Raw genomic sequence first — 26,834 nt, forward strand, 5'->3', positions numbered from 1 at the left:
TTGGTCCTGGATTTTGTAAAGTTGCTTTGAGACAATGTATATTGTAAAAAGCGCTATATAAATAAAGTTGACTTGACTTGACTTGACTTGCTACCCACCGAGCCACCGTGCCGCTCCAATCTGAGTTACTCGAACTCCTATTTTTAATCGTAACCTCATTAATCTTATTGTTAATAAACTGAACCAGTTTAATCAGTTTAATGAAGTTAGTTAAGTGAGTCAGGTGATTATAATTAAACGCCAGTTGGGTTTCAATTAAATTAGTAAGGTACAGTCAACAAAAGCAGAAGTGATTGTCAATCAAACATGCTGCATTCATTCATTCATTTATTCATTCAACTTTAGCTTAGTGGTTAAGGTACAGGACTAATCAGAAAGTCACTGGTTCAAACCTCATATCTGCCAGCTTGCCACTGTTCGACCCTTAAACAAGACCCTTAACCCTCAATTGCAATGTAAACTGTACTAATTGTAAGTCATCTGATAATAATCCATCAGATTATTCAAGTCAAAAGAGGCTAATGCACACAGTTCATTAACAAAAATGAGTTATATTAATAACATTCATTAATTACAAACCTCTAAGAATGTGTGATGTGTTTCATTCTCTTCAATCTTTATTCAACTGATAAAAGTAGAAAGAAAAGATTTCCAATGTTTCACTGATCAACTTTATTGTACAGCGGTACCTTGTAACTCAACGTCCCCTAAACTCAAAATCATTGAAACTTAACATCCTTTCTTTGAGAAATTTGTACCCTTAAACTCAACGTTTCCCTTAAACTCAACGTGTGTGTGACTGCTGCTTTGTTCAGGCAGTAAAACATAATGTGAATATGAGACAAATCTGCTCTCAGTGTGGAATAAGGTGCAGATCCAGGGTTACAGCTCCACATGTATCTGTGTTTATCTGGATTCTCCTCCCTGTTTCACTTTTAAACTTGTGTTACAGCTCCAGCTTCTGAGAAATGGTGAGAATCAGAATCAGCTTCTCCCAGAGTCTAAAACGCTTCTGGTTGAGAATAAAGCTTAACGTGGTTTAATGTAGTAAAAGAAGGAGACAGGAGCACTAAACTTCTCTTCATTATTACTGCTCATAAGTTCCTCCACTAATCACATTCCTCACTCGCTGTTTTACTACAGTAAGTCACTGTAAAAGCGGTTTTGTCACTTCTCGTGTGAATGCGCCGGTGCTGAAGTGAATACGGTATTCCAACATCGAGCATCTCCACCATTAAGAAGCGTCAGGAAACAATAAAGAAGTAAAACTAAAGTGCAGCTTTTATTGTATTGTTATTGATGTGTAACTGTTAGTAATTGTATTTCAGTGTGTTTATATTATATTTGTGTTATTTTCAGTGTTTAAGTGTCAAAAACAACCTCATTATTTTACATGAGACTAAAATATCTGCAGCTCCACGGGATCATGGACGCATTAACAGGTTCTCCAAATATCCTTATGGGGAAAAATACCTCGAAACTCAACGTCTTTAAAACTCAACACCACTCCCAGAATTTGATCCTGTAACAGACTCCAGAAAAGTTGGGACGGAGGAAAAATAAGAATAAAGTGTTTACAGAAGATTCACATTCCACAGTGAGCAGGTGAACAGGTAACAGGTGAGAGAATCATGACTTTTTACTCTCTTACTGGAGTTATCTGACCACCTCTGGGCAGATACAGGTAGAATCTGACTGACAGGTAAAGGTGTGCTGTAGAAATACTGAATATAGAGACTCAGAGTGAATGGAGGATTATTGAGGGGAGGAGAAGTGTGTGTGTGTGTGTGTGTGTGTGTGTGACTGGGGGGGGGGGGGGTTGCCTATAAATTCACTTCACCGTCTCTCACTCACTCACTCACTCAGGTTTAGCGCGTGTCAGTCATCGTGCCCGCGCATCAGCCCGGACAGGCGCGCACACTCGGACCGGCACTGATCGCGGGCCAGGCGGAGTCGCGTTTTTATAGGGTGCAGCGCGACTGTAAAAGTGTCGGATCGGATTTTCAGTCCTGATTCAGACGCTCCGGAAAGTTTCACAAAGTTTAGAGACAGCGGAGGAAATTACAACAACAACCAAACAGCAACATGAAGAGCAGAGGAGGTAAGAACCCTCACTTCTGTCCTTAGTTCTGATCCTTAGTTCTGATCCCTGATCTTTAGTTCTGATCCTTAATTCTGATCCTCACTTCTGTTCTTAATTCTGATCTTTAGTTCTGATCCTTAATTCTGATCCCTGATCTTTAGTTCTGATCCTTAATTCTGATCCTTAATTCTGATCCTCACTTCTAAACCTCACTTCTAATCCCTGATCTTTAGTTCTGATCCTTAATTCTGATCCTTAATTCTGATCCTCACTTCTAAACCTCACTTCTGATCCTCACTTCTAATTCCTGATCTTTAGTTCTGATCCTCTCTTCTGATCTTTGGTTCTGATATTGAGTTCTAATCCTCACTTATTCTTAATTCTGATCCTCACTTCTGATACTCACTTCTAATTCTCAGTTCTGATCCTTAGTTCCAATATTTAGTTCTGATCTTTAATTCTGATCCCTGATCTTTAGTTCTGGTCCTCACTTCTGATCTTTAGTTCTGATATTTAGGTCTAATTCTCACTTATCATTCTTAATTCTGGTACTCACTTCTAAACCTCTCTTATGATCCTTAATTTTGATATTTAGTCCTGATCCTTAATTCTGATCCTTACGTTCTGTTTAAACTTCATTATTTCGTTGATTCTTTTTAAAGTTGCATGTTTTCATAGTTTACTTTCATCTTTTTTGTGTAATTATTAAAATAATAAAAAATAATAATAACATAATAATATTAAATACAATTATTATTAATATTAATATTATTGTAATAATATAGAGCTAAATGAAATGAACGTTGTTGGTTTTGTTTTATTTTTAAAGTGAATCTGAGGTGAATTGTTGATGAGTTTTTGAGACGGTTTGCAGGGACAGGAGAGCAGATTCAGTTTTTTCATCTTTTTAATTTTTACGTTTCTGTGTAAATTCATTTTTTAAAGTTTTCTTGATGGAACACTGAATTCATACTCTTAATACTTGATTATTTTGAGGAACGAGGGTTATGTTTTGTTGTTCCAGCGTTGTTTGATCAGAATATCTGACGTTAATGAATAATGCTGATCAGGACCGAGTTTTTCTTCATCTGTCGTTCAGTCTCTGTTTTTTACATGAATGGTGACTTTTATGTGTTATTATAGATTTTTATATATTTATATAAATTCTCTGAAAGCTTCCAGTAACCCAGTTTACCATTATAAAGAAATATGAGGAATAAATAAAGAAGGTTTTTTATTAAGCAGGAGTGTGTGCAGGGCCTCCGAACTTCAGTTTAGTCCTCAGCTCAGATCTTTCTATAAAGTTGATATATGATCTGAGAAACTGATTTCTGTTTTCTGTTTCTGAAATTTTCTGTTGAATTGTTTGACGTAAACAGTCGTTATTAGAAACGTTTGTAATGAAGTGAACACACACACACACACACACACACACACACACACACACACACAGAATTTATTTCTGTTAATGTAGAGAACACAAGTCACTCTTCATGAAGCTCATAAATCCTAAACTTTCCCTTATGAACCAAATCAAACGTGAGAATTTACGTGAGTTTCTCTGTAAGGATGAACACTTAGCTTTTATTATCCAGAAGATTTAAAAGCTTTAAGATTTAAGATTTGAGTAAAAGTGCTGCTGCAGTAAACGTGATCAGCGTGTAACCTGTAGAGTTTAGGAATGGACGTCAGGACGTGGTGTGAGATCTCCTCGTTCTCAGGACGGTCGGTCTGTTTACGTCTGTCTGCATGTTTTCACTGATCGAATGTAAAAATGTTTGGATTAAATTCTACAGTAAGAGTAAAAGGTGACGGCAGGACGATGAGACGATGAGACGATGTGGAATCATTTGTTTAAACTGACTGGATGTGAAGGAGATAAAAACTGATCCAGATTTTGTTTTTCCTGCATTTATTTCTGCATGAATCTTAAAAGAACCTTAAGAGATTTTTATAATTCAGACGTTTCTGATATGAACAACTTCAGGATTGTGTAGAATTGAGGAGTTTAGAAGCGAGTGTGAGCAGGACGTACAAACGTTATTATTTCTGTAGGTCTGATATAAATTGTTCTAATGAAGACAGAACATAAAAGCAAAAATAAGAAGTGAACTGGACGCGTGTGTGGATTTAATTATCGATTTTATACTCGATAAGATGAAATGAAATAAAATCATGTGCAGATGATCAGACGGAAATGCAGTTCAGGTCACTGAGGTCAGTCTGTAGAATTCATCAGTCACGGATCAGTTTTATTATTGTGGAGTTTTTCTGTCCGGCCGCCGCGTCGGAACAGACGAAACGTCGATTCTGGACGTGACGCTGAAACTTGCAGTGTTGAATCATGGGAGTTGAGTTCTTCTTCGTGTTTACTACAGACACAGATTTTACTCCTTCTGTTTTTCTGGCTTTTGAAGCTCTGGCATCACGCAGCAGCTTTTTTAAATTGACTTTTTCATCCTTTAATCAAATTCCGAACTTTCCTAAACTTCCGAAGTTTTCCTAAAACTTTTCCTCATGTTGGCCTCTTCACCCCGCGCAACATCTTCAACCCTCTGTGTTTTTGTGTTTTTCTGTTCCTGTGGGGTCCTTCGGGTCCTCAAAGAGGCTAAAGCGGAACATACGCAGGGTAGGGTACACACACACACACACACACACACATGCAGAGTGTGTATTAGCGAGAAGATCGAGGGTCGCCCTTGTTAACTGACACTAATATGAGAAAGTACATGATTCATGTTAGTCAAGGTCCACACACACACACACACACACGGTGGGACCAGCACATACCACCTGTCCAGAGGGAACCGTGTCTGTGAAAAGGAGGATGAGTGTGTGACGAAATGATGCGATTTACACTAAAGTAAAGCAGCAGAGCATCGTCCACACACACACACACACACACACATTTCCTCCAACCACAAATCCCCCCCACCTCCAGTTTCTCCTCTCTACTTTTTAATTTGCACATAAATGCCCATCACATTAGTCGGGACCCCCGAGCGTTCGAACCCGGGCATCTGGTTGGCATAAACTCGGGCTGTTATTAGCACGTCAGTGTGGTGAACGAGGCAGATTTGCATTCTAAGCCACGCAAAGTTGGTAAAAACAGGTTCGGAGTGTGTGTGTGTGTGTGTGTGTGTGTGTGTGCGTGGTTGAGGAGGATAAAGAGAAGGACACAATCGGAGGAGGAAAATGGTGGGAATGCGTAAGAGAGGTAGAGAGACGAAGCATGAAAGGATGAGATAGAACGATGGAGTGATTGGGGGGGGGGGGAAGGAGAGCGAGGGTTAATGCAGCCCAGATTGGATCCATGAGGAAGAGAGAGAGAGAGAGAGAGAGAGAGAGAGAGCTGGGCGAGAGATGGGCGAGAGTGCTAGAGATAGTATTAGAGAGAGAGAGAGCGCAGGGGAATGATATAAAATGAGTTGGTCACGGTTTGAACAGTTACACATGCTGTTTACATTTTTCCCAAATTAACATGGCCCCTTGCTTTAGCAGCGCTCCCTCTCTCCGCCGTCCTCGTTCTCTGTCCATCTACGTCCTGCCCGGTTCCCTCTCCGCGCTGTTTTCGTGAGGAGAACGGAAAGGTCGGATGGGTAGAGCGAGGCCGCTCCCCGTCCCCTCTCGGTATTTATTTTGATGAGAGGGCCGTGTCAGGAGTTAATAGAAACTCGAGGCTGGGAGACGGAAAAATTCGAGAGGGGGAAGAGGGGCAGATAATTAAAAAAAGGAAGAGAGGGAAGAAAGGTAATTAAAGAGGTACAAAAAAACTACAAGAGAAACGGAGCACGGAGAGAGGAGCGGAAAAAACAATGCTGAGAAAACGGCGACGGCGGCCGGAGAGCGGAACGCGGCCTCTTTTACCCCGCGCTCGGGTTTGATCTCCGTCCGGCGAAGCTCCGAGCGAACTCGATCGATCTGAATTTCAAACCGAATTCAGGCGTCTATCTGGAGACGCCGAGCGAGCACATGTGTGTGTGTGTGTGTGTGTGTGTGTGTGTGTGTGTTTCTCCGCTCATAGATCACGACCCAGCGCGGGTGTGAAATCGTTACGGGTGGAACGCCAGCATGTCCAGGGCTGTGTTCAGCCAAAGGCCTACAAGGGCTGGAGCCAAGGGCCACGTCCCTCCGGGGGCCACAACTAAGAGTAGCGATGGAACAAACCCAAGTATGCAACTTTGAACCAGTTGAACCAATCGTTCCAAAAAAAAAAGAGAGAACAGTTTTTTAACAGCTTACATCTGCTGGGTAAAGACTCGCCGCGTTCAGAAAAACGTCCGACTCAAACGTCTCCAACTCGACGTCAAATTAATTTAATATATAATAAATATTTAATAAATATAAACTTCATGATTTAACCAGTCATGTGGGTTCAGATCATCAAAGAATTTTCTTTATATGCTTATTATTTAATATTGAGTTAACTGTAGTTAGATCATAAATAAATCTGTATAATATTTCAATGAGTATTTAAAATTATTTAAAATAACAAGAGGAAAAAACGTAGATTGGTTGATTAAAATAAAAAATATTAATGAACAGAAATAAAATACTGAATAAAATCAAAGCAAATAAAAGTAGAAAAACTGACATTAAATATTATATTAAATATTAGATATTAAATTGGACCTGCATAAACACACAAAACTGCAGATTTATTTCATTCTATATGATCAGATACAATATTAATGATTCTTTATTTAATTCATTCATTTATTCACACAATTATTAGACTAGAAACACAAAAGAACGTGTTTATTTCTCTTATAATCGTCCACACGTGTGCAGTACAATGAAATTCTTTTCCCATGTATCTCAGCTCGTCAGTTATTGTACGGCCCCTGGAGCTCAGAGAGTTAGGGGTCTTGCCCAAGGGCCCAACAGTGGCTGCATGGCATTCAAACTCACAACCTTCCTGTTGGTAACCTACAGCTGTACCCACTAGGCTCCCACAGGCTTACCGTGTGGAAATGGAATCATAGTCGGCAGGATTCGAACCTTCACATTGAGACCGCAGTAGATCTAGTGCATCGGCTTTGTACTACAGTAGTACATTCATTCATTCATTCATTCATTCATTTATTTATTCCCACACACACAATGTGTAGACTAGAAGTAGAGCAGAACATTTATATTTATCATATTTCACCCTAAATACAATCACTGACTGTACAATCCTCCCTGATCAGCTACAAAAACCTTCATGTGATCAAAACTATTTAAGGAAGAGGGAAAATTACATGAACATTTTCAGCATTTAGTGGATTTTTATCCAAACTGATTTACAGTACTGTGACGTAATATTGTCTAAGCAATTGAGGGTTAAGGACCTTGCTCAAGGGCCCAACAGTGGCAACCTGGCAGTGGTGGGGCTTGAACCAGCGACCTTTTGATTACTAGTCCAGTACCTTAACTGCTAGGCTACAGCTGCCCTGTACATAAATACATAAACATTATAAATCTATAAACATTATCCATTTAAAATGATCAACACTAAAACTAAACCGAAATTTCAAACTTCGGACGTCCCTCATACGTTCATCAGGTCTGAATCACACATCGACTCAGTGCACGTACTGGTATGATTGAGCAGGACGGGATGGTTGAGTATCGAGACGCCACTTCTAATGACTGAATTCACGTGTTTCAGCCACAACAGTCACTAACAGGTGGAATAAATCAGAGATATAAAGGAAATGATCCATGATGCTTTCGACTTTGCAGCAACAGTTTAGGGAAGGACCTTTCCTGTTCCAGCATGAGCGAGCTCTATAAAGTTCAGTTTAAAAACCAAGAACCTCCAGAATCCTGCACAGAACCCTGAGCTCAGCCCCACTCAACAGCTCTGGGATGAACCGGAACACCAACCAGCCGTACAAATGCCGTCATCTTTTGTACTACTGAACTGGCACAAATTCCCACAGGCTTGTGAGAAGCTTCTCAGAGGAGCGGCTGTAGGTCTCGCTGAACCGTGCTCACGCTCAGGTGTCCGAATACTTTTGGAAGTATAAAGCGGGTACGTTATATGATGACTGCACGACCTGCTAATACACACTGCTAGTGTAGTCCATTCTAAACGTATTGGCATGTGTGTGTTTGACTGTGTGTGTATGTGTGTGTAAGTGTGTGTGTGTGTGTGATTGTGTGTGTGTGTGTGTGATTGTGTATGATTGTGTGATTGTGATTGTGTGTGTGATTGTGTGTGTGATTGTGTATGTGACTGTGTGTATGTGTGTGTGTGAGTGATTGTGTGTGTGATTGTGTGTGTAAGTGTGTGTGTGTGATTGTGTGTGTGATTGTGTGTGTAAGTGTGTGTGTGTGTGTTGAGTTAGTAGAGGAATGCACATTTGATTGAGAGCAGGCTGCACATAAATCTCCACTTTAACTGTACACAGACACACAGCATGGACCCTGACCCTTAATTCTCCCCTACACACACACACACACACACACACACACACACACACACACTCCTGTGATCAGTCGTCATTATATCTGATCAGCACATGAAGTGCGACATCAACACGAAGCCGGATGGCAGGATGCCGCCCGTCATGTTGGACATGTGTGTATGAAGGTGTGTGTGTGTGTGTGTGTGACAGAGCTTCAGTCTTATTGATCTGAAGATTTCCCATCATGCCATTGTTGCCAGCTGTTGGCTGGGCCACGCAGCCCCCCCCCCCCCCCCCCCACACACACACACAGTTCCTCTGTAATAAGGAGTTTTGGTTGTTTTTTGGAGCAGCTTGCGTCAGTACCGGGGTGTTTAGATCACGCTCGGCCGCCTCGTTACCATCCAATTTCGGGGCAGGTGACACCAATTAAAGGGGGGGGCGTGTACATTATAATGAGGTTCTGGCTGTGATTGGACGGTGTGACGTAGTTAAAGACGCGACCACGCCCAAAATCACCAAACACAGCTACAAAAGTACTGGGACGCCACTCTAAATACTGAATTCATGTGTTTGTGTTTCAGTTACAAACAGGTGGAATAAATCAGTGATATAAAGGATATAATATGCTCCCAACTGTGCAGCAACAGTTTAGGGAAGGCCCTTTCCTGTTGTCTATAAAGACTTGAAGAAACATTTCAGACTCAGCACAGTTATTAAACTGGATGCTCTTCCTAATGTCAGTTTAAGAGAAACCCTGACCTCAGCCGCACTCAACAGCTCCGGGATGAACCTCGTTATTTTACATGTTTAATCATAAATAGATGTGAATGTGTAATTAGTGAACATTCTGTGGGGATTTCACCCGGCCTGTATCTAAAAAATAAACTGCTTTATTAATCTGTAGATCTGATATCATGACATGATGTCACAGCTTTAGCAGAAATTAAACTGGTGTAATAATATTGAAGTAATAATAATATTTCATCTGGGATGAACCGGAACGTCAACTGATCGATCAGCGCCCAGCCGTACAAATGCTGCCATCTTTTGACTGAATGGGCACAAATTCCCACACTCTTGTGAGAAGCTTCTCAGAAGAGCGGCTAATAGATAAGATAATTAGATAATACTAAAATATCCAAATCTTATAAAGTCTCGTCCCGTCTCACTCAGAATCATCGACCCTGCCGTTAATCCACCACATCATTGTAATAATGATCAGGTTAGAAACTGTTCTATACTTATAATAATAATAATAATAATAATAATAATAATAACAATAATATAGTAATAAAAATAATAATAACAACAATAATTATAATAATAATATCAATAATAATAATAATATCAATAATAATAATAATAAAAAATAATAATAATATCAATAATAATAATAATAAAAATGATAATAATAACAATAATAATAATAATAATAAAACTGAACTGATTTATATTTAGTCTGCAGGTTTTACCACTAGAACAAAATAAACTGCTTTATTAATCTGTAGATTTAATATCATGATGTCATGTTACAGCTTTAGCAGAAATTAAAATTATTTATTGATAATAATAATAATAATAATAATAATATGATAATGATATCAATATAAAATAGCAATAATAAGAATAAGAATGATAACAATACTTGTAATAATAATATAATAATAATAATACAAAATCATAATAATACAAATAATAAAAAATAATAATTGTAATAATAATAATAAGAAGAATGAAAATAATAATTGTAATAATACAAATACAAATAATAAAATGATAATCATATTAACAATAACAATTAAATAAAAATAAATAAAAATAAAATAATAATTAAAAATGATAATTATTGTAATATAATAATAATAATAATAATAATAATAATAATAATAATAATAAAGCATTTAAGGTGGACGTTTAAGGTTCTGTAACATTTAAGGTGGAAGTTTAAGGTGGTATTTACCACACATAAACTCTCCTAACTCCTGTTAGCTGAAGCCCTACTGAAATATTTCGTGTGTCAGTGTCAAATAAAAATAATATAATAATAATTAAAAATGATAATTATTCTAATATAATAATAATAAATAATAATTTTTATAATTAAAAGGAAAATAATAAAGTGATAATTATAGTAATAACAATAAGAAGAATGATAATAACTATTGTAATATAATAATAATAATAATAATAATAATAGTGTGCACATTGAACTTAAGTTCAGGTAATTACTAGCAGGTGTAAAAGATCAATCCTGTACATTAACGGCTGCAGCGTCTCCCTGTTTCAGCATGACGGGGCCCCTGAGGTCCCTTTTGGGATCTGCGCAGAACTCTGACCTCAACCCCAACAACGATGAACTGGGAATTAATTGGAATGTCAACTGTGAGCGAGACCTTGTCAGTCAGTGCCTGACCTCACAAATGCTCTTTTAAGTGAATGGGAACAAATGACCACAGACACAGTCCGAATCCCCGTGAGAAGCCTGGGTGGAAGAGTCGTACGCCTCGTTACTTCAGCCACGATGAATTTCAGATGAAATAAACACAGAAACACAAACGTAAACATGAAAACTCCACCGTCGTGTTGATCCTCAGTAATGTGATAATAGAAACATGGAGACGCGAGTCAGTAATCACATTTCCTTCTAAATCCAGTCCACATGAACCTGTACAGAACCCAAAACCCTCCGACCACGCCCGTCTGGGTTCCATTAGTCCTCACACAGACTCATAAACGTTCATGTGGAAGCTTCATGGAACAGTAGTGACCGTTCCTGTGTTCTGTTCCTGTGTTCTGTTCCTGTGTTCCATTTCTGTGTTCCTGTGTTCTGATCTTGTGTTCCGTTCCTTTTAAGGTTTAAGGTGGATGTTTAAGGTTTTGTAACATTTAAGGTGGATGTTTAAGGTGGTATTATTGACACATAAACTCTCCTAACTAATCTCTAACTAACAAGTGCGGTAAAAACACACGCTGGAACCAGAGCTGAATCTGGAATACATCGTATCGAATCTCAGCTCTGCCTGCCGATACGACTAAGTTGGATGGGGTCTCTCTCTCATGACTGATGCAATTACGACCTCTGCTGGCTGATTGATGGCGCCTGCACAGAGATGGGGAGAGAGTGCTGTCAGGGTGTGTCTCTCCGTACACAACGCTGAGCTGCACTGCACTCGTCAAAGTGTAGGTGATGAGATGCATATGGCATGCTGCCCACGTGTCGGAGGGGGCGTGGGTTAGCCTCAATCTCCTCAATCAGAGCGGGGATCGGCATTGGTGGAGAGGAAGCGTGATGGAATCGGGGAATTGGACGCGTTGAAGTCGGGAGAAAATGCGTAAACACATAAATATACAGAAAATAAAAAAACTCTCCTAACTTGGAATCCTTCCTCAGACTCAGACTCAGACTCAGCTTTATTGTCATTCAACCACGTACATGATAGAACGAAATACAGTTTCCCAGGTCTCGGTGTGTGTGACATGAAGGAAATAAAATAGAATAAAATATAGAATAATATAGAATAAACTATGATAAGTAATAAAAAATTTAGAACAAACTGAGAAACTAAAAAGAGTACAAGTACAAAGTATTTACAAGTATTGCACAACAACTGCAGCAGCTTATTGTTTACTAAAGTGCAGGATTTCAAAGGTGTAGCAGCAAAAACTAGCAGCAACAATCCCAAGATTGTCAAAGTGACAGTGTGCCAGTTGTGTCCAGTATGGTAGATTGTGTTGATAAGATGTTCAGTATATGGGGAGTAGAAGAGTTCAACAGTCTGACTGCATCTGGGTAGAAGCTGTTTTTCAGTCTAGATGTTTTTACCTGGATGCAGCGCAGCCTCCTTCCGGAGGGAAGGGGGGTGAAAAGTCCATGTGCGGGGTGGGTGGGGTCACGGAGGATGCAGGTGGCTCTTTCCCTACATCTGGTTGTGTAAATGTCACTGATGGGTGGTAGGCTGCATCCGATTGTCCTCTGTGCAGATTTAACCACTCTCTGCAGCGCCTCCTTCTCTGCCACAGTGCAGCCAGAATACCACACAGTGAGGCAGGTGGTCAGGGTGCTCTCCACCACACAGCTGTAGAAGGACCTGAGGATGTCTGTGTGAAGACCTGCCCTCCTCAGCTTCCTCAGGAAATACAAGCGTTGATTGGCTTTCTTTGTGACAGCTGTGGTGTTGGTGCGCCAGGTGAGTGTGTCGGTCAGGTGTACCCCGAGGTACCTGACAGAGGGTACCATCTCCACAGCTGCACCATCGATGTAGAGGGAAGGGGGGGGCGTGCCAGACCTGCGGAAATCCACAACCATCTCCTTGGTCTTCTGGACGTTGAGGATGAGGTTGTTTTCCCTACACCACCATGTCAGGTCCTCTACCTCCCGCCTGTATGCCGACTCGTCTCCGTGAGTGATGAGTCCGGCCACCACTGTGTCGTCTGCGAACTTAACCACGAGGTTGTTCTTAGATTGAGCTTTGCAGTCGTGGGTCATCAGAGTGAGCAACAGTGGGCTAAGCACACATCCCTGGGGGGAGCCGGTGTTCAGGATAATAGTGGAGGATGTGTTGTTGTTGATCCTGACACTTTGTGGCCTGCAGGTCAGGAAATCCAGGACCCAGTTGCACAGGGATGAAGAAGTTCCCAGTGATTTCAGCTTGGACACCAGTTTCTGCGGGATGATGGTATTAAATGCAGAACTGAAATCCAGAAACAGCAGTCTCACGTAGGAGTCCTTATTCTCCAGGTGGGTGAGAGCCTGATGAGCCGAATCCTTATTGAATTATTTCGATGGTCAGCATCAGGATCTGATGCACTGCGTTCAGGATCAGTCTGTATGGAGCAGTTCCACCTACAACCTAAACGTGTTGAACCCAAACCGCCTCCCCCCCCCAGTGTGGCTTATAAGCCTGCGATAATTACCGTAACCCTGAGTCAGGATAAGGTGTGTCGCGCGGCCTTGTGCTTGACTCTGAACGCCGCGTGTTTGTGGTTACGGTTCTGAAGTTACGAGGTGAAACACTTTTTTTGGGAGTGATTTTAATAAACCCCCTTTGTGTGGGACGTCGCCCCTCCACGACCGGGAGGAAGGAACCCAAATAAAAGAGCGGCGCAGAGGAGAAAGGAACAAACCGGCGGGGCTAATCGAGGTTAATAAGCTGCTGTTATTTTGGCTGCAGGCGAAAAAGAGACGAATCGCTTCAAAAGAAAGGAGGGAGGAAGGAGGCGCGTCCAGGAACAGGATCAAAAACGACTGGAGGAGCCACGCCCCGGGGGGGTAAAGAAAAGCTTCAATTAAAGAGCGGGTACAGCGGCGGAAGGAGAGGTGTGAAGCTGAAAGGAGAGGATGAGAAGATGATGGACGCTTTCAAGAGGGGAACAATGGAGACATAATGATGGGGGGGTGAGGGGGGGCTGCTGGAGTTTAGGATTTTGGAAGAGAGGGAGGAGCGCACATTTCACACCTGCACAACTTCTCAAACAAGTAATTACACATCTCACCCCGCCTCTCTCACCCCGTCCCTCTCACCCCTCTCTCTCACCCCGCCCCTCTCACCCCGCCCCTCTCACCCCGCCTCTCTCACCCCGTCTCTCTCACCCACGTCTCTCTCACCCCGTCCCTCTCACCCACGTCTCTCTCACTCCGTCCCTCTCACCCCGTCCCTCTCACCCCCGCCCCTCTCACCCCGTCTCTCTCACCCCGTCCTCTTAGCTAGAGCCTTACTGAAATATTTCGTGTGCCAGTATCTGATGCACTGCGTTCGGGATCAGTCTGTACGGAGCAGTTTCACCTAAACAAAAGAAAGAGACAGAAGAGTGTGTGCCGTGTGTGCCGTGTGTGTGTTGTGTGTGTGTCCCACAGACACGCATCGGCTAAACGAGGGTACGTTCCGACCCTCTCCCGAACTTCAGACATCATTTGCTTCCATTTTCCCCGCATGAGTTCCAGGCTTAAAGGGCTTCCAGACCGATGATAGCCTCACACACACACTCACACACACTCACACACACACACACACACTCACTCTCACACACACACACACACACGTGTCCTCATCATAAACACCCAGATAAGCAAACTCTCCCGATGTACGGCATGTAAACTGTGAATTGGCTCAAGGACAAAGTTACCAGATCCCAAACTGAAACAGGCTAAGCCAATTTCCTAACAATAACACATGAGACCACACACACACACACACTCGCACACACACACTCACACACACACACACACTCACTCACACACACACACACTCGCACACACACACACACTCACACACACACATGAATAAAGGTGCCGGAATAAGATCATTTCCATTCATGAAGCTTCAGCTGGAGGTTTATTGTTGAGCTGTGGAGCTGCAGGAATCAGATTCTGGTGGTAATTAAATGATTAGTTATTAATATTATCTGTAGAGTTTATTAATCTGATGATTAGAACCTCAAACCAACATCAAAGGAGAATCAAGAATCATCCGTCCATCTTTGCTCCTCAAAGACTCTGAAACCTCTCGTGGATGCTTTTGTTCCAGATCATGATCACAATCACCTGTTAGAAATCACATCATTATTTAGTTTCTTTACCTCATTACTCGCCCTAATTTTCCTCGTCCCAACTTGTGTTGCAGGTCTGAAATGCAGGAATGGATGTTTATTAATAAATGAAATGAAGTTGAGCAGATAAAAGATGAAATATCTCAGCTTCATCCTGTCTGACATCAAATAAAAGTCAAAGTCAGTGTAAGAAACACTGCGATTATTTACTTATTTATTTATTTATTAGAATTTTCCGCACCGTCCCAACTTTTTCTGATTTGTTCTATCGTGTCGATTATTTCTTTTAGACGGAACCATGCTGCGCTGATCTTACTTACAAATAACACAAGTGAATAATATAGAATCATTAACATCATCAGAGTCTGTTTAACCACCACTGTATCCTGGTCAGGGTCACAGTGGGTCTGATTCACTGGATGAAAGGCAGGAAACACCTTGTACACACACACACACACACATAGATACAGACACGCAGAGGCGATTCAACCTGCCTGTGGGCCCAGGGGCTACGGCTGCTTGTGGGCCCCCACATATAGTTTTCATAATCAGTACACAACACAAGACAACAGAGTTCAGTGGCGTAACTAGGAGCTCATGGGCCCCAGTGCATATATATATATACAGTATATATATATATATACTGTATATATATATATATATATATACAGTGTATCACAAAAGTGAGTACACCCCTCACATTTCTGCAAATATTTCATTATATCTTTTCATGGGACAACACTATAGACATGAAACTTGGATATAACTTAGAGTAGTCAGTGTACAGCTTGTGTAGCAGTGTAGATTTACTGTCTTCTGAAAATAACTCAACACACAGCCATTAATGTCTAAATAGCTGCAACATAAGTGAGTACACCCCACAGTGAACATGTCCAAATTGTGCCCAAATGTGTCGTTGTCCCTCCCTGGTGTCATGTGTCAAGGTCCCAGGTGTAAATGGGGAGCAGGGCTGTTAAATTTGGTGTTTTGGGTACAATTCTCTCATACTGGCCACTGGATATTCAACATGGCACCTCATGGCAAAGAACTCTCTGAGGATGTGAGAAATAGAATTGTTGCTCTCCACAAAGATGGCCTGGGCTATAAGAAGATTGCTAACACCCTGAAACTGAGCTACAGCATGGTGGCCAAGGTCATACAGCGGTTTTCCAGGACAGGTTCCACTCGGAACAGGCTTCGCCAGGGTCGACCAAAGAAGTTGAGTCCACGTGTTCGGCGTCATATCCAGAGGTTGGCTTTAAAAAATAGACACATGAGTGCTGCCAGCATTGCTGCAGAGGTTGAAGACGTGGGAGGTCAGCCTGTCAGTGCTCAGACCATACGCTCAGACCGCACACTGCATCAACTCGGTCTGCATGGTCGTCATCCCAGAAGGAAGCTGACGCACAAGAAAGCCAGCAAACAGTTTGCTGAAAACAAGCAGTCCAAGAACATGGATTACTGGAATGCCCTGTGGTCTGACGAGACCAAGATAAACTTGTTTGGCTCAGATGGTGTCCAGCATGTGTGGCGGCGCCCTGGTGAGAAGTACCGAGACGACTGTATCTTGCCTACAGTCAAGCATGGTGGTGGTAGCATCATGGTCTTGGGCTGCATGAGTGTTGCTGGCACTGGGGAACTGCAGTTCATTGAGGGAAACATGAATTCCAACATGTACTGTGACATTCTGAAACAGAGCATGATCCCCTCCCTTCGAAAACCGGGCCTCATGGCAGTTTTCCAACAGGATAATGACCCCAAACACAACCTCCAAGATGACAACTGCCTTGCTGAGGAAGCTGAAGGTAAAGGTGATGGACCAAACCCAATTGAGCACCTGTGGCGCATCCTCAAGTGGAAGGTGGAGGAGTTCAAGGTGTCTAACATCCACCAGCTCCGTGATGTCATCATGGAGGAGTGGAAGAGGATTCCAGTAGCAACCTGTGCAGCTCTGGTGAATTCCATGCCCAGGAGGGTTAAGGCAGTGATAATAATGGTGGTCACACAAAATATTGACACTTTGGGCACAATTTGGACATGTTCACTGTGGGGTGTACTCACTTATGTTGCAGCTATTTAGACATTAATGGCTGTGTGTTGAGTTATTTTCAGAAGACAGTAAATCTACACTACCATACAAGTTGTACACTGACTACTCTAAGTTATATCCAAGTTTCATGTCTATAGTGTTGTCCAATGAAAAGATATAATCAAATATTTGCAGAAATGTGAGGGGTGTACTCACTTTTGTGATACACTGTATAGGTCTAGTAACGTTAAGCAAGTTACAAAGATTCCCAAAATCCCTTGCTGTGCACTCACTGTGTAGTGTGATTACATGTATTTTGATATTTTATTGTCTTTTAGTTATTTTTCTATTTTACTTTACAAAAATATTGTCGTGTTTTTACTTTCACTATCGCAGCACTTTACCGCTAGCATTAGCCAGATGCTACTGTAGAGGGTCGGCTCACCTAGCCGCTGTCCGGCGGGGATGCTACAGGTCTTTTGCTGTGCGGTGGTGGAGCTGTGGGAATAAAGGCACACGACAGGGTCGAGTCACTTTAACTGTTTAGTCAGGACTTCAATGAGCGTTACAACACTTTATACAGCCTAGTTCCAGAACCCCAACTTCATGCCGGGACCAAGGCGAGTCTAACTAAACTAACTGCAGGACGTCCGAACGCACATATATAAACCTGGTGCTGCATTCTGATTGGCTGAGCGGAATGTCACTCACATACTAGCTCTAACGTTCACGTCGCTTAACTGAAACCACCAATCAAGCTTCCCCATTCTTATTAACCAAAATAACAAAATAAATAAAAAATAAAACAGCCAATCGGGGCCCTCAATTATTCGGGGTTCCTGGGCTGAAGCCCAGGTAAGCCCGTGCATTAAATCGCCCCTGCAGACACGTAACACAGATACACACACATATACACACACAAACACACTCACACAAACACACACACATATACACACACAAACACACTCACACAAACACACACACATAGATACACACACACTCACACACACACATATACGCACACACACAAACACACATACACACACACACACACACTCAGGGTAATTTCTAGTTGTTCCAGTTCACCTCACTTGCACGTCTTTGTACTGTGGGAGGAAACCGGAGCTCCTGGAGGAACCCACACAGACATGGGGAGAACATGCAAACTCCACACAGAAAGGACCCAGACTGTCCCGCCTGGGGATCGAACCCAGGACCTTCTTGCTGTGAGATGACAGTGCTACCCACTGAGACATCCAATGTAAAATTCAATTTTATTTATAACAATTTGTAGTTTCTCACCTCTATGATCTCATGTATCGACTCTTCACCACCTGCTTGAGCTTCTTCATCAGTACGTCCCACCTCATATCTCACCATCACAAACCTCAGACCTTCCTGTGGCGACGCCTCCTCTCGTTCTTCATCTGTTTTCATGGTTCCGTCTGTAGTTCTCTTCCTCTTGTTGTACTTCATGTTCTTTATCTATAACGCGTCCCTCAGCAGGATTGGTGTTTGACCCACCAACACAATAAACGTTATTATCAGAACTGATGTGAGATCTGGACTCGTCAGATCATGGCACACGTTTTCACTTTGCTTCTGAGCTCAGAGGAGTCGGCGGCGTTCCTGGACGTTGTTGATATTCGAGTCTGAACTCGTATTTGTAGATGCAGTGATGAACCGTGTTTACTGATGACGGTTTTCTGAAATACTCCAGAGTCCATGGGGTTCAGCTCTAAGACGTTGTGAACCATGAACATTCAGATTTACTTTTTGGTTTTGTTCTTTGTACACTGAGATTTTCTCCACATGATCTGAGCCTGTTGATGATGTTATGGACTGTAGATGGTGAAATTCCTACATCCCCTGCAGTCGTGAATGCTTTTTTACAGTGTGTTAGAACCTCGGTCCATTTTTCAGATCTTTCATTAATTTTTTTATACCCAATCATGACAGAATCACGACTTCACGTTTCATATCTTCACCTGTGAGGGATTCCAGACCTTCATGACGCCACGTTCTAAAATTCTACTTCATCTTTATTTTTATTTTACTGTCTTCTCAGAACCCGTAAAGCTGAAGTAGAATTTTAGATCGTGCCGACATGAGAAGACAGATTATTTTCTTCAAAGCTTTGATTTAACACGACGTGTTCCAGTTCTTTCCTTTTCATCCACATCTTCATCCCATAACGTGTTTTTTTCACCTCGTTGTTCTTCAGACCTCATCGGTGTTCCTGCCAGTCGGCACCGAACCCGCTCCAGAAAATCCTTCATGATCCCGGACGAACCTCCAGCTCATGCCAAGAGAGAAATTTATGAAGGATTTCCTGAGAAATCATAATTCAGTGCTGCTTTCTTCCCTTGGCCGGGGCGTAAATCATTCTAGAATAATTCCACATGTGTGTTCGGGGTGGGTTAGAGCAGCGCTGGTGCATCTCATTACTGCCTCACTCAATAACGTTAAAATGATAAAGATGAACGAATCTCAGGCGTGCTATAGCTATCAGCGGGATGCAGCAGATCTGTCATTTATACACGTGACTCGGGGGGGGGGGGGGGGGGGTTAATGTATGTAATCAGGTGAAGGTTTAACATGATTTAATGCTATACGTCTGTAAAAGTGTTCGGAGGAGAACGACGTGAACCAAAAAATGTGTTACATAGTTTTTATGAGTGTTTATGTGGCTTTTTATTAAACATTTTTATTAAACTTTGTGGTTCTGTTGACGTTCACTCTACTGTCCTGTTCTATAGGGTCCCTCAGTCTGGTGTATATGTGTGTGTATATGTTTGTGTGTATGTGTGTATATAATTGTGTGTATGTGTGTATATATGTGTGTGTATATATTTGTGTGTATGTGTGTGTATATAATTGTGTGTGTATGTGTGTGTATATGTTTGTGTGTATGTGTGTGTATATATTTGTGTGTGTATGTGTGTGTATATAATTGTGTGTGTATGTGTGTGTATATGTTTGTGTGTATGTGTGTATATATATGTGTGTGTGTGTATATAATTGTGTGTGTGTGTATATGTTTGTGTGTATGTGTGTATATACAGTATGTGTGTGTATATAATTGTGTATGTGTGTGTATATATTTGTGTGTGTATATTTGTGTTTATGTGTGTATATATTTGTGTGTATGTGTGTGTAAGAGTCCGCTTTACCCTGAACACCAGTGTCCATAAAATTAGGAACAGTGGTGAAGTCTCGAGCTGATTTTAAAAGAATTTTTGGTGAGCTGTTTCAGGGGCTCCGGCGCTCATGTTTATAACGTGTTTATAACGTGTTTTTGTTATTAACACAATCATTACAATATATACATTTTGAATAAAGTCTCGGTGCAGACGTGGCAGAGCGGCGTTATCAGAACTCGACCGTAACGTCGTTATCAGAGACTCAGACGAGATTCGTGACGGTTTGTTCAGTTCAGAAATAAAAGAGCATGAACGCTTCTCCTGATGGGACCAATGCAGACCAGATGTGTTAAAACCAACAAACGCTTTAACACATCTGGGTGTTTAGCTAAGGACACACACTTCCTTACACTGTAAACAGTCCTACAAATGTAAAGCAAACACAAACTAAAATAATAATAAAGCTTTATTATTGTTATTATTTCATACGTTCATTTACATTAAAAATATTAAACATCTTTTCTGAAGAGTTGGTGCTGTTTGGTGTTGGGGTGGCGCAGCAGTGTAATACTCGACCTCACCACCGGGAGGTTAGGAGTTCTAGTTCTGGTCGTGTCTGAGGACGAGGAGGTCAGACGGGTTCTAATGTTTATAACGCCGAGCGTTTCTACTGTAAATCCCTGATTATATGGGCACAGGGAAGTCACATGAAGTCACTCATAATCACCGTCACCGTGTCCAACACAAGAACTAGAATACTTTATAGTTTTATTCATTCTATTTATTCTTGTTGCATTCTAATATTTTATCGTCTAATTTCTGTCTGTTTAAACTTCATTTATTTTGAGGAATAAAACGTTAAATAAATACGATTTTTTTACAGCAATAATAAAACTATTTTATTCTAATGAGGAAGGATGAGGCATCATAACATTTACTGATGTTACAGGATTTTGTCTATAGAATTTTATTAAATTTTTATAACCAGCTTTAATCTCGTCAGGGTCGCAGGTTTGGTTCCAACCCGTAAACACTGGGCGCACGGCAGGTTAGCAGGGCCGATAGCACAGCTGAGATTCGAACCTGGATCTCAGAAGTAGTGGGTTAGCGTGATAAACCGCTCCACACTTATAATAAATTCATTATTGTGTAAATAATTCTGTATGTTCTGATCATTCAGTCAGAGAAACCTTATAACATAAACGTTTCTCACAGCCGGTGTGTGTATGTAAACTTTTGACCTTCACCGTGTGCATTTAGAAGAGAGTATAAATCTTTTAAAATGCTGATATTTTATTGTATATTTCTATCAAAATAAAGAAAATAACGTTAAATAAAAGTGAGATGTTACGTTCGGCACAAGCTGGAAGGAGGAATCTCATTCTTACTGCTGAAACAGCGCCTACTACAGTCTGTTCGAGGCATCACCACGAGTGTAGTGTGTTCCTCCGTCCATGCTGAGGCGCTGTGTATGAATCCAGCACTGAGACCCTACTCAGCCAGCAAATATGACATTTACATTCACATTTTCAGCACTTTTATCCAAAGCGACTTACAGTACAGTGACAGTAACAGTCTAAGCAATTGAGGGTTAAGGGCCTCGCTCAAGGGCCCAACAGTGGTAACCTGGCAGTGGTGGGGCTTGAACCAGCAACCTTTTGGTTACTAGTCCAGTACCTTAACCACTAGGCTACAACTGCCCTATGAGGTCATCAGAGAGCACAGGGGAACTGAGTACATCCAACTGTGATCTGATCTTTTTCCTCCTAGTCGTATCCGATTCCCCGATGGTATTTCCCGACTGAGGAGGGTCGTGACTAACACTCGCCCCCCTCTGACACATGTGCATGGGGAGTTGCGCACTGGTCTCTATTATCCCCCGTCTCTGTGCAGCACCATCGATCAGCCAGCAGAGGTCGTAACTGCAGCAGTTATGAGGAATCCTCTACGGCACTCGCACACTCAGATAAGCCAATCGTGTGTCTGTTAAGGCGCCCGGCTGGATGGTAGCAGGGCTTAGATTAAGACAAACCCGTTATCTCAGCAGCTGATTTTATACATTTACCTTCAGCCAATATTTTTGATAAGACTCCATGATCAGAAGATGCCAAAAATGCCGTTGTTTCTCCACGAACCGTTTCAGATTGCTGCACTAACAGTCCCAGGTTTTGTGACCAATTTGTTTAGATTTTTCGTGTTTTATTTTTCAGTAGCTTCACACATTTTGACGTGTGTGTCAGTCACTCTGTGTTCGTCTGAAGCTCGGTGGCGGATCGTTTGACAGAAAGGCCGCGGCGGTTTGTGTACAGAACACCGAACGCTGTTCGTCCTGTAGCGAGCGCCCCCGCTCTGATTTGGGGTTTGATCGGAGTGTTTTGAGTTTTGGCAGCGCCGGTGACAGATTCCTCTCGTAGCGAAGCCATCGTTTTCGTCTCTGATGAGCGGGCCCGGTCTGGAGGGTGTTTGTGTGTGGGGGGGGGTGTGTTTTAGTTTACAATAACCTTCTTTAGTGTTTCTGCGGTGTAAATCCTGCCAGATTCACATCAGTTTGACGATTAACTGAATTCTGTCGGCTCTGTTTTGCAGTGCACCAGCTTCACGCCGTGTTGCTGTTAGCCGTGGCGGCGCGGTGCGTCCAGGTTCAGGAGCGCGGTGTGATGACGTCCAGTGAGAGGAGCACCATCGAGAGAACCTACGAGCTCACCAAGTACCTGGATCACCAGCTGAAGGAGATTAAAGACACTTACGTGAGTTTACGTGAGATTCTGGATGATTTTTACTCACTCTGTTATTTAGTCCTTTTTTAATCTGCTGGATTTGTGACGACGCGGCAGAAACAAACACTCACTTTTTAAAATCTGACTACAGCTGTATTTTGGGGTTGCCACAGCCGATACTAGGCTTGGCGTGAATGCCCTTCCAAATGCAACCCTAGTTCCGTATCCAGGTGTGTGACATGCATCGAGAGAGCACTGCAGGGTGCATCTGCCAATGGCTAATCTCCTGCAGACATAAGCCGGTCCAGTCAACCTGGTGAGGGCACCACTAAGATTCGAACCCTGGATCCCAGCAGTAGTCTGGTATAGTTTTCCGCTGCCCCACCTGAGCGCCTCTGAACTCGCCTAATAAATTCATATTATTACTTTATTAACATTTCACACAGAACAAAACCTCAACAAAACCTCATCATAACAGAATAAATGAAGAAATAAACGTATGTTCATGCTCAGGCGCTGTGGAGGTCAGAAGTTTACATACACCCGTACAGGACGCGTCAGGGTTTGTGTGGGTAAAGGATCAGAACACAAACATCTCTACTGGAATGCTTTACATGAATGTGAATCGTTCTGTAATGCCGCAGTGTTTATGAGTGACTGTAGCCTCTCCTATTACACACCGGTTATAATCAGGAGTGGTGAAGCTCGAACCCTTCATGCTCGTGGATGAAAATCAAGACAGCATCACACATTACCTGTTCACCTGTGAGCACCTCCCATACAGGAGTGTTTTAGATTGGCCCACATCTTATATTTCATCAGTTCCCTGTTTTATAGTGCCCCGCCCCAACTGTTTGGAATAATAGTGCATATTCACAAAAAAATTTAAGTAATCAAGTTAAAAAGTAAAACTAAACTAAATGAAATATCTGTATAAGACTTTTTTTTTATTATTATTATATTATTATTATTACTATTATTTTTTTAGAATTATTTAATTATTATATCATCATTTTATTATATAATTATAATCATTATTTTATTTTTATTATTATTATTTTCAATTTAATATTATTAATAGTGTTATTTATATTATTATTATTATTAACAGTATTATTATTTTTATTAATATTATTATTTTTATTAATATTATCATTTGTATTATTATTATTTTTATTATAATTATTATTAACAGTATTATTATTTTTATTTTATTTGTTTTATTATTATTATTATTATTATTATTAACAGTATTATAATTTTTTATTATAATTATTATTATTAACAGTATTATTATTTTTATTATTATTATTATTATCATTATTAATATTATTATTATTATTTTTTAAATTATTAATATTATTATTGTTATTATTATTATTATTATTATTATGAACATTATTATTATTATTATTATTATTGTTATTATTATTATTATTATTATTATTATTATTATTATTTATTATTGTACTGTAGTAAACACTGATGGATTCTACTGAACAGTTCAGAGATACAGATTTATAACTTCAGTGTTCCACAGTTCAGCCCCGAACCATGATGTACCTCCACCACACTTCACAGTCAGAATAATATGTTTATATGTTTATATTCATGTGTTCAGTATGATTCAATTCTTTGCTCAAGGGCCCAACAGTGGCTCCTAAATGTTTTGGTGCTGCTGTGCCCGACACTTCAGCCCCCCAAATATAGAGTTTTGTTTTTAATTTACGTTTACTCACAGACTTTATCATGTTTTAACATTTTGCCAAACAGCAGCAGTAATGTTTTAGAGGATCAGTGTGTTTTTTTTATTTTGTGTTTTCTTCTATTAACAGCTTTATTTGCAGTTTATTCAATATAAAACAAACATTTAAAAGTTATAGATTTGTTCGCAGATCTTTTACTGTTACTATTCGATTATTTTACCTCCCTCTGCATTTCATGCCGTGTTTTTACTTTGATCTTTGCAAGACATTCACTGACAGGAATAGTAAGAACACTACTGAATTTTCCCCGTTATATACGGGACTACAGTTTGTGTTATTGTGGATGGATGAAGATCCTGCTCTTTATTTCTCTTTATAATTAGTTTTATAATAAGTTTGATCTTGGATCACGTGACCCGATCGTTCCTAATCAGATCAGATTCAGATTTCAGGTCTGTTCTGTATAAAACACGAGGAGGTTCAAAAGGTTTTTTTTCTCTCAGCCTAGACATGGCCAAAAATATGTGGACACTGGAATAAAGACTTAAGCATTAACATGGAGTCGCTCTACCATTGTGGCTTTAACAGTCTCTGAGATATTTTGGAGTGTGTCTGTGGGAATTCGTACACATTCAGTCAGAAGAGTGTTTATGAGGTAAGGTGCTGATGTTGGACGAGAAGGCCTGACTTGCTGTTGACATTCCAATTCATCCCAAATGTGATTAACAGGTCAGGGCTGCAGTTAAACTGTGTCTGTTGATCTTTGTGCACGTTGGGTACAGTCATGCTGGAACATTGGAGAGGACCTTCCCTAAAATATTACCACAGCCGGAAGCACATAATGTATTTAACCTGACTGATGTTTTATGTTACGTGTGTGATTTGTAATCTGTCGTTGTCTTTGGTTTCCAGCTCTCGTATCTCGGCCCCCCCTTCAGCGACCCGGGTTTCTCCCCGCCGCGGCCGAACATCTCCTCCCTGGCGGTGCCCAGCGCGGCCACGCGGGTGGATCTGTGGCGCGGCCTGGAAAACGGTGCCCGCCTGGCGCAGAACCAGCGAGCGTACAGCGTGCTGCTGGATGCGGTGCGTGAGCTGGCACGCTCCACCCTGTGCCCGTACCTCCAGAGCTCGCTCCTGCACTTCTGCTCGGGTCTGAGCGGATTACTGGGCTCCATATCTGGGCTGATGAACGCCCTGGGGTACACCCCGCCCCTGCACGGGAACGCCCTGTCCGCTCAGAAATACGGAGCCCCGGTGGCGGCGTATCAGCGGGCCAACGTGAACGGCCCCGCCCCGCTGAGGAGGAGCGGTCAGAGCGGGTCGGGCGCGGGGGCGAGGGATGGCACGGCGGGTCCGGAGACCGAGAGGAGGCGGGACAGAGAGAGGGAGCGGGCGGAGAGAGGCCGGAGAGGGAGGAGAAGAGACGGAGAGACGTGGGTGGACAGAGAGGAGCAGGAGAGGGACGAAGGTTTGGAGAGGTGGGGGCGGAGGAGGCGGACGCTGTCCCTCGACGAGGAGGACGACGCCAAACCAGCCGGCTACGACCAAAACAACAACAACAACAACAACAACGTGAACCACACCCACACCAGCGCCAGGAACTACTTCAGCAAACCCAGAAAAGCCAAACACGCCAACATCAGCAGCACAGACGCCCTGAGAGAACGGAGGATGAGCGCAGAGGACGAGGACGACGGCTACCAGAAAGGCGTCCCCGTGCTCTTCTCCTCTCCGGATTTTCGGCCCGGGCGCTCCGGACGCCCCGTCTCCTCACCTGACTCGCCCCTCTCTCCGCTGTCGCTGCTCTACGCCTACGAGGACGGCGCGGTCGAGGGCGACGCTCACTTCTCCACGTCGGCCCCCTCGTCGCGGCCCGTCCTGAACGACTTCACGCGGAAGGTGGAGGGATTCTGGGTACTGCGGGAGCTCCAGAGCTGGCTGTGGCGCTCGGCCAAAGACTTCACCCGGCTGAAGAAGCGACTCCGTCACTGACCGCCTGACCCGCCCGCTCTCGGACACACTCGGATTCTCGGACGCTGAAACGCAGAAAAAGACAAAAGTGGGAGAACAAAGAGGAGTCGGGAGGAGAAAGTGAGCGGCGCGGGGAGACAGGACGCCCATTCAGCGCGAGGGGCGAGTCAGCGCTGAATCACGCCGCGTCTCATTGTTTCGGGGACGGAGGACGAAAATAAAGATGAAAGGACGTCACGGG

At 42.2% G+C, this 26,834-nt stretch overlaps 1 protein-coding gene across 1 annotated transcript; it reads left to right on the forward strand.

Annotated features, from left to right (window-relative positions):
* Positions 1-2,034: 2,034 nt before the first annotated feature.
* clcf1 (cardiotrophin-like cytokine factor 1) lies at positions 2,035-26,834 on the forward strand. Its single transcript, XM_063000210.1, has 4 exons — positions 2,035-2,101; positions 22,786-22,946; positions 25,535-26,213; positions 26,304-26,834. Exons 1-4 carry the CDS (start codon positions 2,086-2,088, stop codon positions 26,612-26,614), a joined length of 1,167 nt encoding a protein of 388 aa, XP_062856280.1. The 5' UTR covers positions 2,035-2,085; the 3' UTR covers positions 26,615-26,834.

The sequence above is a fragment of the Trichomycterus rosablanca genome, chromosome 8, assembly GCF_030014385.1.
Source record: "Trichomycterus rosablanca isolate fTriRos1 chromosome 8, fTriRos1.hap1, whole genome shotgun sequence".
Lineage (NCBI taxonomy): Eukaryota > Metazoa > Chordata > Actinopteri > Siluriformes > Trichomycteridae > Trichomycterus > Trichomycterus rosablanca.

Bases quoted from the DNA above. Each gene is read 5' to 3' on its own strand.
- clcf1 (XM_063000210.1), top strand. The intron at 22,947-25,534 runs GTGAGTTTACGT...TTTGGTTTCCAG, and splicing joins AGGAGATTAAAGACACTTAC to CTCTCGTATCTCGGCCCCCC. The intron at 26,214-26,303 runs GCGCCAGGAACT...GGATGAGCGCAG, and splicing joins CGTGAACCACACCCACACCA to AGGACGAGGACGACGGCTAC.